Raw genomic sequence first — 20,943 nt, forward strand, 5'->3', positions numbered from 1 at the left:
GTTATTCTGCAATCTTTGACTCCGTGAACTCTGGATGACGTAACACGGTTGTTTGAGCGTCTCGCGCCTATCGGGCACCGCGCGCACCTGTTCACGCGACTCACAGAAAACAAACCGCATGCGGACCGTTATCTGCGACACTGACTTCTCTTCAGCTCGCGTTTAATCTTTCCAAACCTTGCATCATATCTTATGAGACACGGAAAATGATCTTTTTAAAGATTTTAAGACTGCCCAGTGGGTTTGTTGGGTTACTTTCCAAGGACTTGGTAAAGAACAGCACAGTGTTTATGAATGACGCGAGGAGATCGTTCAGTGTATCACCGTGGACACGCGGAAGCCACGATACTCTTGCACCTGTAGCGGCAGATTCTCTTTCATCTAATACGTGAGTCACATTTACACATGCACGTAGATTTGTATTGAATTATGGCGCACTGTTGTTACGTTAAGTTAGTTGCACTGCATGCATAAGTAAAATGATCAAACCCATATGTAAACATACTGTGTAGGATTTACTATAGTAAACTGTAGTAAAGATACTGCTATGTTTTTAAAATGTCTAATGGTAAGCTATAAAAACACTAAAGTATAGAAGTACTATAATGGTATGCTATATAAAATACTATAGTATACTATAAAAGTACTATAATGTACTACAGGTACAATGTACACTATAAAAGTACTATAATGGAATGCTATAAAATGCTACTGTATGCTATAAAAGTACTATAATGTACTACAATACACTACAGTTGATCAATTTACTACACTTAATACTACTTAATACTATGGTGGTAAGTACTATAGTATACTATAAAAGTACTATAATGTACTACAGTACACTACAGTTTATCAATTTACTATACGTAATATTACAGAATACTGTGATATACTAAAAATACTGTAGTATACTATAAAAGTACTATAATGGTATGCTATAAAATGCTACGGTGTACTATAAAAGTACTATAATGTACTACAGTACACTACAGTTTATTAATTTACTATACTTAATACTACTGAATACTATGGTATACTATAAATACTGTAGTGTACAAAAATTACTATAATGTACTACAGTACACTACAGTTGATCAATTTACTACACTTAATACCACTGAATACTATAGTATACTATGAAAGTACTATAATGTACTACAGTACACAACAGTTGATCAATTTACTACACTTAATACCACTGAATACTATAGTATACTATGAAAGTATTATAATGTACTATAGTACACTACAGTTGATCAATTTACTACACTTAATACTACTGAATGCTATGGTATACTATAAAAGTACTATAATGTACTACAGTACACTACAGTTGATTAATTTACTACACTTAATATTACTGAATACCAAGGCAAGTTATAAAAATACTATAGCATACTATAAAAGTACTATAATGTACTACAGTACACTACAGTTTATTAATTTACTATACTTAATACTACTGAATACTATGGTATACTATACATACTGTAGTATACAAAAATTACTATAATGTACTACAGTACACTACAGTTGATCAATTTACTACACTTAATACCACTGAATACTTTAGTATACTATGAAAGTACTATAATGTACTACAGTACACAACAGTTGATCAATTTACTACACTTAATACCACTGAATACCATGGTAAGCTATAAAATACTATTGTATACTATAAAAGTACAGAATACTATGGTATACTATAAAAGTACTATAATGCTATAAAATAAAAATACTATAGTATACTATAAAAGTACTATAATGTACTACAATACACTACAGTTTATCAATTTACTATACTTAATACTACAGAATACTATGGTATAATAAAATTACTGTAGCACACTATAAAAATACTCTAATATACTATAAAACTACTATAATGTACTTCAGTTTACTACACTTAATACTACTGAATACCATAGTATACTATGAAAATACTGTAGTATACTATAACAATACTAAAGTATATTATAAAAGTACTATAATGTACTACAGTACACTACAGTTTATCAATTTATTTCACTTAATACAACTGAATACTATGGTATGTTATAAAAATACTATAGTGTACTATAAAAGTACTATAATGTACTACACTTTACTATACTTAATACTACAGAATACTATGGTATAATAAAAATTACTGTAGTACACTATAAAAATGCTCTAATATACTTTAAAACTACTATAATGTACTACAGTACACTACAGTTGATCAGTTTACTACACTTAATACTACGTAATACCATAGTATACTATAAAAATACTGTAGTATACTATAAAATACTGTAGTATACTATGAAATACTGTAGTATACTATAAAAGTACTATAATGGTATGCTATAAAATGCTAATGTGTACTATAAAAGTACTATAATGTACTACATTACACTACAGTTTATCAATTTACTATACTTAATACTACATAATACCATAGTATACTATAAAATACTGTAGTATACTATAGTGTACTGTAGTAGATTAGATTCCTTTTACAGTTTATCAATTTACTATACTTAATACTAAAGAATACTGTGGTATACTAAAATACTGTAGTATACTATAAAAGTACTATAATGTACTACAATACACTACAGTTGATCAATTTACTTCACTTAATACTACTGAATACTATGGTATGTTATAAAAATACTATAGTATATAATGTACTATAGTTTTCTACAGTTGATCGATTTACTACTGTATACTTAATACTACTGGATACTACAGTATACTATAAAAGTACTAACATATACTAATGTAGACTGCAGTTTATCGATTTAATACCTCAGAATATCACTATCATTAACTGCAACTTACTACAGTTTACTATAGTAAATACTACAGTATACTGCATGGGAATGAAGCATGTTTAGTGTTAATATATGCAATCTTTTACTATTCTTCTTTTGTATAGGAGAAACATGAATGGTAAAGGCTTATTCTTTGGTTTGGAGGACATGCTTTTCTACACTATAACTCGAGGAGCTGATAAAATTCCTGTATCTCACTTCATCGCTGTAAGTTTTTTCCTTGGACCTCTGTATACACACACGGATCAAATCCAATAAAGGTTAAACTAGAGTTGTAGGAGTCACTGCAACAGCTCCATGGATTTCATCATTCCTCCGGTCTGCTACAGTAACTGCGTGACTCTTTATGAGCGACAGCTGAGACGCATTTTTCATGCATGTATTTTGGGCTCGGTTGCAGAATGGGTGGTTTAAAGGGAAGCATATATCAATGCACACTGGTGGGATATTATTCACATTTATTGCATCATAATAACATGTATACACAATATGTTTGAACAGACCTTGTACTGCTTTGTGTCATCATTCACGGTTAAGATCAGTAAACAACCTTTGTATAGTATCAATACAACTTTGAAGTAATTAGCATATTAGGTGATGCTTTTATCTAAAGTGATTAACTGTGCATTATAGATTTATCAGTATATGTATTCCTTGGGAATCGAACCCATGGCCTTTGTGCTGCTGCTAAGTTCCCTAATGCTCTACCAATTGAGCTTTATGTTGTATTTCAACACACATACAAATATAAACATGCACAGTTGTATATAACAGCTTGATTTTGTTTATCAGGCTGTGAAAAGCACCGGCCTTCTTACGTCTGACCCCAGACTGCGCGACTGCATGGACAAGATCCGTCAGGCTGTCCGGGAATCTGCTGATGCCATGATGGACCGCGAGCTCTTCCGAAAGTACATTTTCTTATTTCATAAGAGCATCATTTAGACATTGAGTCATGTGTTAAAGAGATACTTCACTAAAAAAAAAGAAAATTCTGATTATTTGCTTACTCTCACGTTGTTCTAGGCCGGTATGGATATCTTTGTTCTGCTAAACGCAAATTAAGATATTTAAAAAAAAATAATAACAACCAAACAGATCTGGGGCACCATTCACTTCTATAGTATTATATTTTCCTACAATTTTATTTGCTTACCCTCACGTTGTTCTAAACCTGTATAAATATCTTTGTTCTGCTAAACGCAAATTAAGATATTTAAAAAAAATAAAAACTAAACCGATCTGGGGCACCATTCACTTCTATAGTATTATATTTTCCTACAATTTTATTTGCTTACCCTCACGCTGTTCTAAGCCTGTATAAATATCTTTGTTCTGCTAAACGCAAATTAAGATATTTAAAAAAAATAATAACAACCAAACAGATCTGGGGCACCATTCACTTCTATAGTATTATATTTTCCTACAATTTTATTTGCTTACCCTCACGTTGTTCTAAGCCTGTATAAATATCTTTGTTCTGCTAAACGCAAATTAAGATATTTAAAAAAAATAATAACAACCAAACAGATCTGGGGCACCATTCACTTCTATAGTATTATATTTTCCTACAATTTTATTTGCTTACCCTCACGTTGTTCTAAGCCTGTATAAAATATCTTTGTTCTGCTAAACGCAAATTAAGATATTTAAAAAAAAAATAACCAAACAGATCTGGGGCACCATTCACTTCTATAGTATTATATTTTCCTACAATTTTATTTGCTTACCCTCACGTTGTTCTAAGCCTGTATAAATATCTTTGTTCTGCTAAACGCAAATTAAGATATTTAAAAAAAATAATAACAACCAAACAGATCTGGGGCACCATTCACTTCTATAGTATTATATTTTCCTACAATTTTATTTGCTTACCCTCACGTTGTTCTAAACCTGTATAAATATCTTTGTTCTGCTAAACGCAAATTAAGATATTTAAAAAAAAAATAACCAAACAGATCTGGGGCACCATTCACTTCTATAGTATTATATTTTCCTACAATTTTATTTGCTTACCCTCACGTTGTTCTAAGCCTGTATAAAATATCTTTGTTCTGCTAAACGCAAATTAAGATATTTAAAGAAAAAATAACAACTAAACAGGTCTGGGGCACCATTCACTTCTATAGTATTATTTTTTCCTACAATTTTATTTGCTTACCCTCACGTTGTTCTAAGCCTGTATAGATATCTTTGTTCTGCTAAATGCAAATTAAGATATTTAAAAAAAATAATTACAACCAAACAGATCTGGGGCACCATTCACTTCTATAGTATTATATCATCCTACAATTTTATTTGCTTACCCTCACGCTGTTCTCATCCTGTTTAAATAACATTGTTATTCTAAACGCAAATTAATATATTTAAAAAAAATAATAACAACCAAACAGATCTGGGGCACCATTCACTTTTATAGTATTATATTTTCCTACAATTTTATTAGCTTACCCTCACGTTGTTCTAAGCCTGTATAAATATCTTTGTTCTGCTAAACGCAAATTAAGATATTTAAAAAAAATAATAACAACCAAACAGATCTGGGGCACCATTCACTTCTATAGTATTATATTTTCTTACAATTTTATTTGCTTACCCTCACGTTGTTCTAAGCCTGTATAAATATCTTTGTTCTGCTAAACGCAAATTAAGATATAAAAAAAAAATAACAACCAAACAGATCTGGGGCACCATTCACTTCTATAGTGTTATATTTTCCTACAATTTTATTTGCTTACCCTCACGTTGTTCTAAGCCTGTATAAATATCTTTGTTCTGCTAAACGCAAATTAAGATATTTAAAAAAATAACAACTAAACCGGGGTTCCCCACCCCTGAACTAAACAGATCTGGGGCACCATTCACTTCTATGGTATTATATTTTCCTACAATTTTATTTGCTTACCCTCACGTTGTTCTAAGCCTGTATAAATATCTGTGTTCTGCTAAACGCAAATTAAGATATTTAAAAAAAATAATAACAACCAAACAGATCTGGGGCACCATTCACTTTTATAGTATTATATTTTCCAACAATTTTATTTGCTTAACCACACGTTGTTACAAGCCTGTATATATATCTTTGTTCTGCTAAACGCAAATTAAGATATTAAAAAAAATAATAACAACCAAACAGATCTGGGGCACCATTCACTTCTATAGTATTATATTTTCCTACAATTTTATTTGCTTACCCTCACGTTGTTCTAAGCCTTTTTAAATATCTTTGTTCTGCTAAACACAAATTAAGATATTTAAAAAAAAGAACAACCAAACAGATCTGGGGCACCATTCACTTCTATAGTATTATATTTTCCTACAATTTTATTTGCTTACCCTCACGTTGTTCTAAGCCTGTATAAATATCTTTGTTCTGCTTAACGCAAATTAAGATATTAAGATATTTAAAAAAAATAATATAAAAACCAAACAGATCTGGGGCACCATTCACTTCTATAGTATTATATTTTCCTACAATTTTATTTGCTTACCCTCACGTTGTTCTAAGCCTGTATAAATATCTTTGTTCTGCTAAACGCAAATTAATTAAGATATTTAAAAAAAATAATAACAACCAAACAGATCTGGGGCACCATTCACTTCTATGTTATTTTATTTTCCTACAATTTTATTTGCTTACCCTCACGTTGTTCTAAGCCTGTATAAATATCTTTGTTCTGCTTAACGCAAATTAAGATATTAAGATATTTAAAAAAAATAATATAAAAACCAAACAGATCTGGGGCACCATTCACTTCTATAGTATTATATTTTCCTACAATTTTATTTGCTTACCCTCACGTTGTTCTAAGCCTGTATAAATATCTTTGTTCTGCTAAACGCAAATTAATTAAGATATTTAAAAAAAATAATAACAACCAAACAGATCTGGGGCACCATTCACTTCTATAGTATTATATTTTCCTACAATGGAAGTCAATGGTGCCCCAGATCTGATTTTTTACAAACATTCAGCAGAATTAAGTATTCAGCAGAACAGTGAAATTTATACAGGTATGAAATAACTTGAAGGTTTGTAAATGATGACAGAATAATTTTTTTTCTGTGAACTATCCCTTTAAGCAATGATAGACAATTTCAATAGTTGTGAACGATTTAAAATGTATAGAAATGAATTCAGGCTGATGTCATGATAGGTGCGTAGGAGGGAACATTGTCCTGCTGAGTCTCGCTTTCCGACGGAAGTTCATCATTCCTGAATTTGAGGAATTTATGGGTATGATCAACCAGATTTACAACAGGTGTAAACAGCAAGAAGATGGACAGGTACTTTCTTTATCCTTTTCATTTTACATTACACTTTATGCATTTTGCAGACACTTTTATCCACTTTTATACATTTTTATCAGTATGTGTACAAACCCATGATCTTATGCACTGTTAATGCAATGCGAAGCTATATAAGAGTTCCCATTTTATTTATAATAAATAAATGTAATTTTTTTCAGGTGGCAAGGTACATTCCCCATCTTACCAAGTTTAGTCCTGATTTATGGGGCGTCTCTCTCTGCACAGTAGATGGCCAAAGGTAAATACTAAAGTTTATGTTGGATTGGTGGTATTTAGATCTGCCATTTAAAAGTGCTTGTTTATTTATAAAGGCATTCGGTGGGAGACACAAAGGTGCCGTTTTGCTTGCAGTCGTGCATGAAGCCGCTCGAATACGCCATCGCTGTACACGAACACGGAACGGAAGGAGTTCACCAATATGTTGGAAAAGAGCCGAGCGGATTTACGTTCAACAAACTATCTCTGGATGAGGATGGTGGGTGAACACATGAGACCCTGTCTATGAAATCAAGGTTATAGTTTTTAATCTAATGATGAGATTTGGAGTTTGATTTCAATCTTTGTCATGATCTTACTCGAGTCAATATTAATTATCTATCAAGGTAATATATTTACAACATGTTCTTTACATGGTTTAGGATGATTTTATGTAAAAAACTATTTTTCTTATGGTGGTCTTTCTGTTCCTAGATAAACCTCACAACCCAATGGTCAACGCTGGCGCCATTGTCATCAGTTCACTTATAAAGGTAAATACACATACATGCTGTGCTCTGATTGGTTAAAACCATTGTGCATAAAATCAGGATTAGGAAGATATGACAAGAGACATTAAATCTGACATTGTGACGACATATATATGCTGTCATTTCTTATGAATATATAAAAATGCAGTACTTTATGGTTCTTTGAGGAGCATAAGGGGGGGCGTGTACACCAAGACATTTAAGTTTTTTTACAGCGCTGAGAGACGCTTTTTCCGCATTCGGCACTGAGCACCCAGAGTTAGGATATTTTCAACTTTGGGTGAAACGCTCAATGTCACTTTTCACTCAGCTATCCAATCACGGTGGAGAAGGGGCGGGACAAATACCTCAACAACCAACCGGCGCATCTTATAACGCATAGCAACCAAAGTGCTTAGCTGCTTTTAAATGCTTTGGTGTACACGCTCTTAAGGGAGTAAAGTTTATAGGTTTGCATTTATTTGCTTGTTTGACTAGTCAACTGAAGTCCAAAACAAACAGTCATATACGTAAATGTATTGACTGATGTATCGGGCCAAGAATTCATATCAGCCAAAACCTTTGACCCAGAATTTTAGCACGTGTCTTCACTTGTGATAGCATATAAGCAGACGTATTAGGAATCTGGCCTGTATCCAGCCAATCACAGGTGTCCTATAAAGTAGGTGTGTATGAACTGTTATAACATTTAGGGTCATGGATGACACTCACACCTCAATGGTATCTTTAATCTGACCCAGTCAATCTGACCAGGTTGCTAAACAATATGATGCATTGATACATTCTGAAAGTTAGGGTTATTTTCAACCCATCCGTTGAAAATGTTTTTATTTGATCCAACAAAGGGTTAACAATAGATTGACAGCATGGTTCGTCCCTTTTGAAAATAAGTAAATTTGTTACAAATTTGAATAAATGTTGTGTTTTGGTAAACACAAAAGAAGATATTTTGAAGAATGTTTGTAACTAAGCATATCTGGGGCACCATTGACTTCAGTAGAAAAAAATAATACTATGGAAGTGAATGGTGCCCCAGATCAGTTTTTTAAAGTATCCTCATTTATGTTCAGAAAAACAAATTTATACAAGTTTGGAACAACTTAAGAGTAAGTAAATGATGACAGAATTGTCATTTTTAGGTGAACTATCCATTTTAAGGACAAAAAACTGTATTTACTGTATGCAACAAGCTATGTGACCAAAGTAGTTTAAAATAACCCAGCATTTTTAGTTGATGTTTTCACCTGATGTTTTTTCTATCCAGCCTCGTGCCAACAAGGCGGAGAAGTTTGACTATGTAAGTTATAACCTGACTTTATCATATTGAAGATGTGTGTGTTTACAGAATTAAGTTTACAGATAATCCTCTGTTCTTGTGTGAATGTTATCATCCTGTCAAGTATCATAGCTTTGCTCTTCTCTATGCAGGTGATGGAGTTTGTAAAAAAGATGACAGGCAGAGAGTATGTGGGCTTCAGCAATGGAACGTGAGTCTCTGTTTTGTCCGTTTTCCCCTTATTTGGCAACCCTCTTATTGGTGCTGATTTTGATCTGATATTTGTTTAACAGTTTCCAGTCAGAGAAGGAGACCGGAGACAGAAACTTTGCAATAGGATACTACCTCAAAGAGAAGAAGGTGCGTTCTCATTATTGATAGGATAGTTAATGCATGACTATTTTACGTCAGCTACCCAAAAAGCAAACACACTTTATTTGCAAAAAAAGTGCAATAGTTCAACTGTAGTGTCACTCTTTCCAGTGTTTTCCTCCTGGGGCGGACATGATAGACGCCCTCGACTTCTACTTCCAGGTATGTCTTGGCTTATATGTACACTCACTTAAAGGATTATTAGGAACACCTGTTCAATTTCTCATGAATGCAATTGTGTAATGGTGTGAGGGATGTTTTCTTGGCACACTTTAGGCTCCTTGGTGCCAATTGGGCATTGTTTAAATGCCACGGCGTACCTGAGCATTGTTTCAGACCATGTCCATATCTTTATGACCACCATGTACCCATCCTCTGATGGGTACTTCCAGCAGTATAATGCACCATGTCACAAAGCTGGAATCATTTCAAATTGGTTTCTTGAACATGACAATGAGTTCACTGTACTAAAATGGCCCCCACAGTCACCAGATCTCAACCCAATAGAGCATCTTTGGGATGTGGTGGAACGGGAGCTTCGTGCCCTGGATGTGCATCCCACAAATCTCCGTCAACTGCAAGATGCTATCCTATCAATATGGGCCAACATTTCTAAAGAATGCTTTCAGCACTATTTAAATCAATGCCATGTAGAATTAAGGCAGTTCTGAAGGCGAAAGGGGGTCAGACACAGTATTAGTATGGTGTTCCTAATAATCCTTTAGGTGAGTGTATATGTATATGTATATATGTATGTTGTTCATTAAAAAGTCACACAATCCTCTAAATTAATTTTCTCTCAGCTGTGCTCCATCGAGGTCACGTGCGAATCCGGCAGCGTGATGGCGGCGACGTTGGCTAACGGAGGCATCTGTCCGATCACGGGCGAGAGAGTCCTGAGCACAGAAGCCGTACGAAACACGCTCAGCCTTATGCACTCGTGCGGGATGTACGATTACTCAGGACAGTTCGCTTTTCACGTAAGTACGGCCATGAGGTTTAGATCTGATCTGATAGTCTGATTTTATGACACATGCCATATTTGTCTGTGTATGTATCAGGTGGGGTTGCCTGCTAAGTCAGGTGTGTCTGGTTCAGTGCTGCTGGTCGTGCCGAACGTGATGGGCGTCATGTGTTGGTCGCCCCCTTTGGACAAATCTGGTAACAGCGTGCGAGGAATCCGCTTTTGTCAGGTGAGCCTGTGCTGTTGATGTGCAGCTCGGAGTATAGTCTGTTTTTTAAATGTATGCGAACGTACATACAAAAGTATTTGTACGTGTACACAGATGTTCGACGCATGCGCATTTCGACAAAATGCAATGCATTTCCTGAGCTACATACTACTTTCTCCTGTAGGTGCATGCGTGACGTACGCGTACAATGTACGCAGGGTTTAAAAAATCTGGCAGTGCGTGTATAATACATTCACTCTTCTGATGACGAAACTTGCGCACTGTACACAGACCCTCGCCTACATCTAAAATAACTGACTATACTTCAACCTTAAAGGTTTTCTTCACACTATTGATTTCTGTAAATTTAAACATGATTTTTTTTCATCAGGAGCTGGTGTCGTTGTTTAACTTTCACAATTATGACAATCTGAGGCATTTCGTAAAGAAGCAGGACCCTCGCAGACAGTCTGGTGATGACAGGGTAAGTTTGGACAACAAATTACTGAATTTATAGTCGATGCGTTATTGTGTAACTTTGTTTTTTCTAACCAGGGGTTTTTATGCAAAGCATAAACTTATAAACTTATAGAAACTTATAAACTTATAGAAATAACATTTAATTTAACTTCTTAGTTTGAAAGCAAACTATTTGTGCATTTTTTGTGATTTCTTTCACATATTCGATGTTTCAGAACAAGACGGTGGTGAATCTGATGTTTGCCGCACACAGCGGAGATGTCTCTGCTCTGAGAAGGTATTTTTAATCATTTAAATATTATTTTATTATTAATTAATAAAAATATATTTTTCTTTCTCTTTGTCATCCTCAGGTTTGCTCTTTCATCTATGGATATGGAACTGAAGGACTACGACTCTCGTACGCCTCTCCATGTGGCTTCTGCAGAGGGTAACATTAAATATTATAGATATTAACAAGATGCCACAGTTTTATTACTATAAATACGGAAAAAAGCAACGCTTACGCTGTGTCTAAAATCGCATACCTCCATACTATAAAGTAGCCGAAAATAGTAGGCAAGGCGAGTAGTATGTAAAAAATCATGGTATTCAATACAAATTAAATGCAAAGCCGCGAGTAGATGGAAATAGAAGCGAATAGACGCAGTAGGTGAAAAGTACTGGGAGGACCTACTACTTCAGTTTAGATCTTAAAGTGTACATTTGAAGGACACTTTAATATCCCGTGATCGCCGGGAGAGGAGTTACCCAACGAAGAAGGAGGAAAGGCGTTTTGTCATATTAAAAAATGTCAGAGAGCATTAACGCGGCTCTATTCACATAGTAAATACTTAAGAAAAACAGCTGTTCGTTGTGGTTAAAGTCCCAATGAACAGGAAGTCATGATCAACTTCCATATTCTGACATATTTTCGAGTGTAGCGTAATATCGTGTGGAAAATAGCAGCCGTGAATTGTTTCCACTTTAAATTGATTGGATATAGAAAAGTAGGCGTGTCATTGGAACTCACTGCAGACTAAAGGGGATCACATACCGTCGCGCCTAGGAGAACTCGGAGGTATTGTAAACCGGAAGTGCACATTAAATAGCGCGAGCTTCGTCAGATAGCGTTTACTTCAAAATGTAAAATATACGTTAGCAGCCAATGTTAATCATTAATGATGTGGGACACATATGATGTTATTTAATGTCAAACTATGTGAGTGGCGCTCTGTGGCGCGACAGGGATTTGAACAACTTCCTGAGTCACAGCTGGGCGGCGCGGACAGGCACCACCTGTCGGCGCCAGTGTGCGTACACTCATAGAAAACAATGTGTTACATTTTTTTAGAACGGCGCGGCGCTGCGCGGCACTGAGCTGCGCGGCCGGTGTGCGATCCCCTTTATTCCGCATACACACCAAACGCGAAACATCGCATTACTCACTATGGCCAATTTGTGTCCTTTTCATCGCCTGTGCGAGTTCGCGTCTATTTGCATCTATTCACATTTATTTGTGTCTTTGCTTTGATTTTGTATGTAATCTACTCGCACAAATCATTGAATTAAAGTTTGGGTTGTGGGTACGCCCTATTACGTTCGAGGGGGGCGGGGTTAACAGATGCTCCCACCCAAGCTTTCTATCAGAAAATGATGGGGCAAAAGTTAATTATTTTTAGTTTTTAAGAGCACATCAAAACAAAAAAGTCAAAGTAATGACCCACATGCAGTTGTAGGTTTTGATTTCATAGGGACTTTAAATTGCACTTGTTTAACAACATACAAGTTAACGGCTCACTTGTTATGACGATGTGTGTCATGTGATTTATCAACATGGCGAATGTAGTACGTTTGAATTTCATTCAACTACCCATATTCATATGTTAGTACCATAGACTGTAAAAAAAGATGGATGACGCTTGTTCGCTCTCTTCCATTGGTGAAAAGTGAAGCCGCCAGTGTCCCGATTCGGCGCTGACATCTTGGGTCTTGAGTTTCCGCAGTAGCGATTTCGGGACCAGTCCTGCACAGTAGTGAGCAGTAAGTAAAGCCGCGAAATCAAGGCCCCGCCCTCGCTCTCGCAGAATGCGCATATCACAGCTGTCAATCATGACGTGACACCACCGTTTTTATAACTAACTAAAAACAAACTTATTTTAAAAACAAACACTTGAGTTTACATCAGCGTGATAAAAACTACAGTAAATGACAGAAACCAGCTTCGGAAAAACGATAATTGAAGTGTAATTAAATTGTTTAGTTGGCCTCAAGGCCCATTAAATAACATGGGGAGGGGGGTTTATGACTTATACTGGGACCAGTCACTGGGGGGCGATCGAGACATTTGAGCTACACTTTTCAGGGCTTGTGCGGCACACTTGGTTAGTACGTCCCCTCTAGCGAAGGATGTCCCGCCTTCCAGTAAAAAGAGCCAATCATCAATCAATAAAAACCATTGATTCTCTAGGGGAGGGGCTTTGAGTGTTTTTAGCAGATTTTGAGTGTACAAAACACTATTATTGGTAGAGTTGAAGTCAGCTTAATTGTTTGTGTGAAATGTTGTTTATTGTGACCTTAGTAAGTGATTTTAGAGATCTGTATTACCCCATATAACCCTCATTTGACTGAAGTAGCTTGCTAATAGGGCCACCTGGTGGACTTGCTGCAAAACATCATCTGTATATCTGCTGTGTTTCAGGTCATGTGGATGTTGTGTTGTTTCTGACACAGACTTGCCAAGTCAACCCCCTTGTGAAAGACCGGTACACAGTCCTGTTTCTTTTCTAACTTTACTTTAAGCTTTGCTGTCTTGTCTTGTCCTATCTGTAGTATACACTTCTCTTATCAATCTCTTCACCAGGTGGGGAAACATTCCTCGAGACGACGCCATGCAGTTCGGCCACACGGATGTGGTGAAGATCTTACAGGAATACGAGCAGAACTTCAGTCCAGAAACTTCTCAGACTGACGCCAGTGAACTGAACGGTCAACCCAAACTGACATCGATAGAAAGAAGAGTCTGATCCGGATTGCTGTAAACTCAAAGACTATCAGATTAATATAAACACATCTCTATAGAGTCATAAGTGCAGTGTATATTTTATTTTGCTTTGTAAATATGGGATTAATGTAAATAACTTGTGTAATATTCATGTTCTGAATAAAGTTCAACAATGACCCATAACACACTTGTGTCTCAGAGATGGAAAGGAAGTTGTGGCTACCAGAGACAGAATATGTAAGGTGCTTTGTTAAAACAATAGCAAATAAAGTAAAAATCACCTGTATAGTTAAGTTCTATTATTTATCTTTGTTTTACACACGAACACCAACTTAAAATTAAGTTTTGATACCAAAAAAGATTATAATACGTAAAAATGTCTCATTGGGTGATGTTGGGTGATGTTGTTCGACCTCTCACACACATACAAACATTTTGCAAATGTTCGTCTGCCCACAACATCAGTGCTTTGATGTATCCTGCTCGATGTGCCCGTGGGTTTGTGTGCATGTACATTGGGGTACCTGCTTGCTTGTACCATGACTAAAACTCTTTAAATATAATGTCTGTTTTACAAAAGGTGTGAGCGCTGAAGGGTTATTAAAAGTGCTTGAGACTCATAAACTTGAGTGCAAACTTGAGAACAAATTTTAGTGTATTCTGGACCTCATAATATTTGGTAATGTATCTGGTGGTTAATGATGATGATAACTTCCTCGTCTCATAACAGTACTGAGGATTTTGCAGCCATTGGCTCAAATCTTTTACTCATGAGAACTACTACAACTATACATGACACTTAAAATGCTTAGAAACCTGTGCTGCTTCATCTTGTTTTTTATAACAGAAGGTAAGACTCATTTATCTTTGATGACTTTGCGTTTCTGTCATTGTAGTTTGAGGAAACTTTGCATTCAATGTAATAACAATGTTATTAATCTATAACTAAGTTTCAGGTGTGTTTGGTGTTGATGGAGATGAAGTGAAGTCAGTGTCAGTGACTGAGGGAGATTCTGTTACTCTACACACTAATTTTACTGAAATACAGCAACGTGATTACATAGTGTGGATGTTTGGACCTCGAGAGACTCGTATTGCTGAATTGTATAAGCAAAGCATTGATATGTTTGATAGCAACGAGACATTTGAAAACAGACTGAAGCTGGACAGTCAGACTGGATCTCTCACAATCAGAAAAATCACAATATCACACACTGGACTTTATAAACTACAAATTCGAAGTGACAGAGGAAATTCAGACAAGAGATTCAGTGTTACTGTATATGGTGAGTTTATATTTGAACAATTATGTAGCTAATCTAGTGAAAACTATGTAGTATACACAATATATGTTTGTTTTCAGCTCCTTTGCCCGTTCCTGTCATCATCAGAGACTCATCACAATGTCCTTCATCATCGTCATCATCATCAAGTTTAAATTGTTCCTTGCTATGTTCAGTGTTGAATGTGAGAGATGTGAGTCTCTCCTGGTATAAAGGAAACAGTTTATTGTCCAACATCAGTGTGTCTGATCTTAACATCAGACTCTCTTTGGAGGTAGATTATCAGGACAACAACACATACAGATGTGTACTAAACAATACCATCACAAACCAAACTCAACATCTCAACATCACTGAACTCTGTCATATGTGTTCAGGTGAGTAAGCATTGATATTAGCTACTGCCCTGTTTCATTATATTATTTACATACAAACATATCAACAAATTAAATTCCTATAATAATTGCAATATTTTGTATCTATTTCAAATTTTTGTAAATTTTGATTCCTTACACTGTATAATATTCATATTTTCTCAGATTCTGTGGAGTACAGTCATCTGAAGAGCGTGATGCTCTCATTGGTCTCTGCTCTGGTGGGCGTGGCTGCTGTCGCTCTTTTGGTTTGTTATGTCAGATCCAAACGGAAAGCGAAATTACAAACACAAATATATTCGAACTGGAAGCCGAAAAATGTTAAAAAATGACATACGCCTATTTTCCAAAACCGGAGCTGAAGAAGGCTTTGTGCAAACACTCCCTTTCCTGAAGTTACTTGTTTAACATAAACTTAAATTCTGTATTCTGCCTAGATGGTTTCATCGGACGCACGTGCGCTGACGCGATACACGTCTGGATCCGAACGTTACTTCCGGTTTCGTTATTTTTAATGGTCGGACTAGTTGCTAAACTAATCTCTTGAACAAATGCCTCTTCGAAAATAACAAATGTTTTGGTTTCTGTGTGTTGTTTTTTGCTTGTTATATAAATAAACTACGTTTAAAGAACTTTGTTGTTATTTATTCTGAGCGGACTTTACCGGAAATAACGTGCGGACCACGACAGCCGCTTGTTTATGTTGGTACTGCTGAAACCGTCTATATGTATAAAGTGATAATATATAATAACGTAGGCTAATCCAAATGAATTAAATGGTGCTGAATGCTAGGGGAGCATTGTGCAATCTACTTTGCCTTTAGGTGGCATTGTTATCTTATAAAAAAGCGACGAGCACATTTACAAACGTTTGCAAATGAAAATAATTGACACACCAAGGGTTAAATCTGATTGGAGTTTCCTTGTCAGAGGTGTACACTGGAAAGAAGGCCTGGCTTTGTCAGGCAAGTTTTGTTTTTCTAAGTATTCTGCCATTGACAGGATATACTAACAGAAGAAACAGCTGATTATTTTTTATAATTCATTTTTAGCTAACCTAAGTTTTTTTAACCACTTTTAACCCAAAAGATTTAAAGAAACGGCTCTCAAAGAAATACTTTTATGTTTTGAAAACGCTGACCTTTTTGCTCTTGAATGTTGTCAACTGTGTTATTTTATATGCAAAAAGTTTCATTCATAAACAAAAATGGTTAAAATCATCGTGTTTTAATTTTTCTTAAAGGACAAGTTCAGTATTTTACACTTAAAGCCCCGTTTTCAGATTGTTTATGATGAAATGGGTTTTGACTGAAATTTGGACATATGATGCTGGCCCGAGAATTTTCGGGTGTTTCTTGTATCACCTCCCACCTCTATAACGGCTGTATAGGTGCACTGGAACAATCCTTCCTAAAATGCATTAAACTTTCGTTTACAAAGACGTGAAACTCACCGAGTGGTCAGGGGTGTTCACTGATATGCTCACACAAAAATCGCTGCAAAAGACGCATTCCAACAGGTTTTATTGTACTTTTTGTCCAACTCCATTGACTTGTATTAGATGTGCTGTGAGGTACGGTATTACTCCGCGCCGGGAACTTTGTTTGTATTCTTGCAATTGGCAAAGGCCGATTATCGCCACCAACTGGGCTGGAGTGTCTATTATTCAAGCTCTCAGTGGACGAATATAAGGGTGTGAGGCGTTTGGAAAAATAGGTCCACAAGTTTATAACGAATGCTAAAATACCTGTTAGAAAGCATCTTTTGCAGCGATTTTTGTGTGAGCATATCAGTGAACACCCCTGACCACTCGGTGAGTTTCAAGTCTTTGTAAACGAAAGTTTAATGCATTTTAGGAAGGATTGTTTCAGTGCACATATACAGCCATTGTAGAGGTGTGAGGTGATAGAACAAACACCCGAAAATTCTCGGGACAGCCGCAAATGTCGAAATTTCTATTTCTATTTCATCATAAACAATCTGAAAACAGGGCTTTAAGTGTAGAATACCGAACTTGTCCTTTAAATTTAGATCCGTAAGTTCAACCCTTAAATTTATCACAATAATCAATATGTTTTTTGTCACTATATGAAACTACAATTATAGAGTGACTTGTAACCCTTGTAATATAAATCTGTTTTTTTTTTACTTTTTATTTGTATTTTTATTGTATTTGTGATATGAATGTTTCCCCTATTTATGCTTCATGATGTTTGTTCTTATCTTTGTTTCTATAATAAAAAATCCAGTGAGTCAGTGGTCATTTTCTCATATGGGATCAATCCTTACAAAGCTGAAGCATCCCACATGCAGTTTGCTTTACTTTCATTTTATAATAACAGTATGTATAAACCAAACATTTTAAAAACATAATTATGTTTTGGAGTTTGGTTTTTGTGTCTCACAAAAATTGCTAACCCATCAGTGATCTCTTGGCCTATTATCCTAAGGTAGCTATTCCTTATAGTGCTTTATTATGTACCACGAATGCTATCATTTTCTTTTCACCTAAGCTCAATTTGCATATAAGCCACTCCCTTTATTCTGGAAATTCAGCAGTTACAAGAATTCTGTCATGTTGTTTGATAAACATGGGTTTTTGATGACCTTGCATATTGAAAAAATGCATATGTAGTGTATACGTGCAGTGAAATTGCTGGTTAACTACAGAACTTAAAGGTTTTATGATATTTGAACCATACATAATATATTAGACATATTAGATGCAGCATTGCTTAAAAACACATGGGATGATGTTAATGAAGCACTGGTGTCCATTAAAGCCGTTTATTTGCACAGTTTAAGTTTACACAGAATAAACTTGCTTACACAAAATACAATGCTTGGGTCAAACAAAACGAAAGAATAAGCCTGAAGGCCCAAACAAAGAGAAACACATCAGTGGTGGAGTGAGCTTTATCTTGTTTTTGAGCTCATGACTGCATGCAAATAAATGTGCACGCAAAAGAGTCGTTAATACAAGGCACACATTCAAACTGATGCAAATGTTCTCTTTTTCCTGTTTCAGACTAGCTGGTTCTTCCACCTAAGAAGTCCAACAACACAGATGGTTTTAAATGTGTTATTATATTACACCAGGATCAGACAAATTCACAAAAGCTTCAAGTACATGAAATTAGTTCTGCTTATTGATCCGTCTCATGTGATGACTCTGGAATAAATAATTTCTTCTGAATCATCAGCTTTCTGTAATATAATGTAAAAAATGAGAGCAGTGAAAAATGCCCTTTGTATGGGGGTTTTAGTCTGGTTCTGTTTACTAGACTAATAAAAGCTTGCTTTCTTGGTATGGTGCATAGATACACATAACTTGTGTTTATTGACAGTCTTACCTTACGAAACACTGTTTCAGCATAATGTACCTCTTCCTCTTCTGTCTGGACATGTTCACATGGTTGAAAACCTTAATTAAATAAACAAACCTTCTCAATAATTTATATCTATATCTTAAAAAACAATGAAAACATTAACAGATTTCTGTTTGCTAAAATAGCTGGAGTTGACACTTGCCTTTCTTAGGTTTTCTTTTGTACTTCCTGCACAGTATAATCACAACTGCAAGTATAATCAGAAGAACTACCACAGGAATAACTACTGCACGGTTCACATGGCTTTGCTCTAAAATAAAAATAAAAATCATATTTTAAATTCATTTCACATTAATGTCTTCATAAACAGACCCTGGACAATAGAAATACATGCAATTATATGTTTGAATGGACAATAACCAATAAAATATTTTTACATAAAGAATAAAGAATATTTTAATATAAATGTACATGTTTTTAATTACTAGGCCCTTAATAATACACAATGCATACAAAACTCCCCCTGAAAATTCACTGCAACTAAACCAAAGTTTGGGTTGTTTAGTAAATAGACATTGAATGACTTGCATACCTGGACACGGCTGACAGAGATGAGTGATGTTAAGATGTCGAGTTTGATTTCTGATAGGATTTTTCACCACACAGCTGTATGTGTTTGTATCCTGATAATCAACCTCCAGAGATAGAGAGAGTCTGATGTTGAGATCAGACACACTGATGCTGGACAATAAACTGTTTCCTTTGTACCAGGACAGACTCACATCTCTCACATTCAACACTGAACACAACAACACATATTTTGAGACTGATGATGACGATGATGAAGAACAGTTTGAAGAGTTACTGCTGATGACAGGAATGGACAAAGGAGCTGTAAAAGATTAAAATAATGTACAGTTTCTTCACTAAAACAAATTTGCTAATCTCATAATCTAACCGTTTCAAAATAAATTGTGTTAAATAAGCCATTTTTTAATGTATGAAACATGTGAACCTGCATAAGCTGACAGTTTATGAGAATTATATTGGCTATTATAAACTCACCATAGACATTAACATTGAATCTCTTGTCTGAATTTCCTCTGTCACTTCGAATTTGTAGCTTATAAAGTCCAGAGTGCTCATTTCTGATGTTTCTGATAGTGACCGATCCAGTTTGATTGTCTAGTAATAGTCTCTGATTTTCAAATATCTTATTACTATGAAACATATCAATGCTTTGCTTATACAATTCAGCTATACGAATCTCTTTAGGTCCAAACATCCACACTATGTAATCACGTTGCTGTATTTCAGTAAAATTAGTGTGTAGAGTAACAGAATCTCCCTCAGTCACTGACACTGACTTCACTTCATCTCCATCAACACCAAACACACCTAAAAAGCAAACAATAAGTTACCCTGAGGTTACGATTTTTTAATAAAATAAGATGTAACAAACGAGGTTTATAAGACGACAACTAAGATATTTTAATTTAGTGCTTTAGGAAATCAACAATATAAAGATCGTCGAGTCTTTTATTAGCCTATTCCTCATAAATTTTAAACAGTAAAACTTTTTACATTCGTCAAAATTAAATGTAAAGTAATACAAGACTAACACTTGACTGAAAGGACAAAACTGTCAATTTCATAAAAAAACATAAATTAATCAAGGACAAAAGACGACACGAACTGACTTACCGTTTATGAAAAAAATTAAAAAATATAATAAAGATATTTTGTAAATAATATTCCTCAACATTTTGACCAAAATAGAAATACTCCAAAA

General features: G+C 35.1%; 2 protein-coding genes and 1 pseudogene across 2 annotated transcripts in view; 2 read left to right on the forward strand and 1 right to left on the reverse strand.

Moving 5' to 3' along the window:
- The first annotated feature begins 59 nt into the window (after window positions 1-59).
- gls2b (glutaminase 2b (liver, mitochondrial)) lies at window positions 60-14,348 on the forward strand. The gene is made up of 18 exons (XM_055218149.2): window positions 60-388; window positions 2,930-3,032; window positions 3,618-3,736; window positions 6,983-7,112; window positions 7,295-7,374; window positions 7,448-7,611; window positions 7,827-7,885; window positions 9,147-9,179; window positions 9,311-9,369; window positions 9,452-9,518; window positions 9,642-9,692; window positions 10,334-10,510; window positions 10,592-10,723; window positions 11,094-11,186; window positions 11,398-11,459; window positions 11,536-11,612; window positions 13,863-13,926; window positions 14,025-14,348. The coding sequence occupies exons 1-18, from the start codon at window positions 207-209 to the stop codon at window positions 14,185-14,187; spliced, it is 1,815 nt and encodes a 604-aa protein (XP_055074124.2). The 5' UTR covers window positions 60-206; the 3' UTR covers window positions 14,188-14,348.
- Window positions 14,349-15,093: 745 nt separating this feature from the next.
- On the forward strand, window positions 15,094-17,051 carry LOC129454265 (uncharacterized; annotated as a pseudogene).
- Window positions 17,052-19,492: 2,441 nt separating this feature from the next.
- Window positions 19,493-20,943, reverse strand: part of LOC129454266 (CD48 antigen) — a 28,119-nt gene continuing 26,668 nt past the window's right edge. The window contains exons 2-4 of the mRNA XM_073861764.1: window positions 20,217-20,549; window positions 19,744-20,043; window positions 19,493-19,524 (exon numbers count right to left, since the gene is read on the reverse strand). Of these exons, the coding sequence (XP_073717865.1) occupies window positions 19,493-19,524; window positions 19,744-20,043; window positions 20,217-20,549 (665 nt within the window). The remainder of the gene's footprint in view (window positions 19,525-19,743; window positions 20,044-20,216; window positions 20,550-20,943) is intronic.

The sequence above is a fragment of the Misgurnus anguillicaudatus genome, chromosome 23, assembly GCF_027580225.2.
Source record: "Misgurnus anguillicaudatus chromosome 23, ASM2758022v2, whole genome shotgun sequence".
Lineage (NCBI taxonomy): Eukaryota > Metazoa > Chordata > Actinopteri > Cypriniformes > Cobitidae > Misgurnus > Misgurnus anguillicaudatus.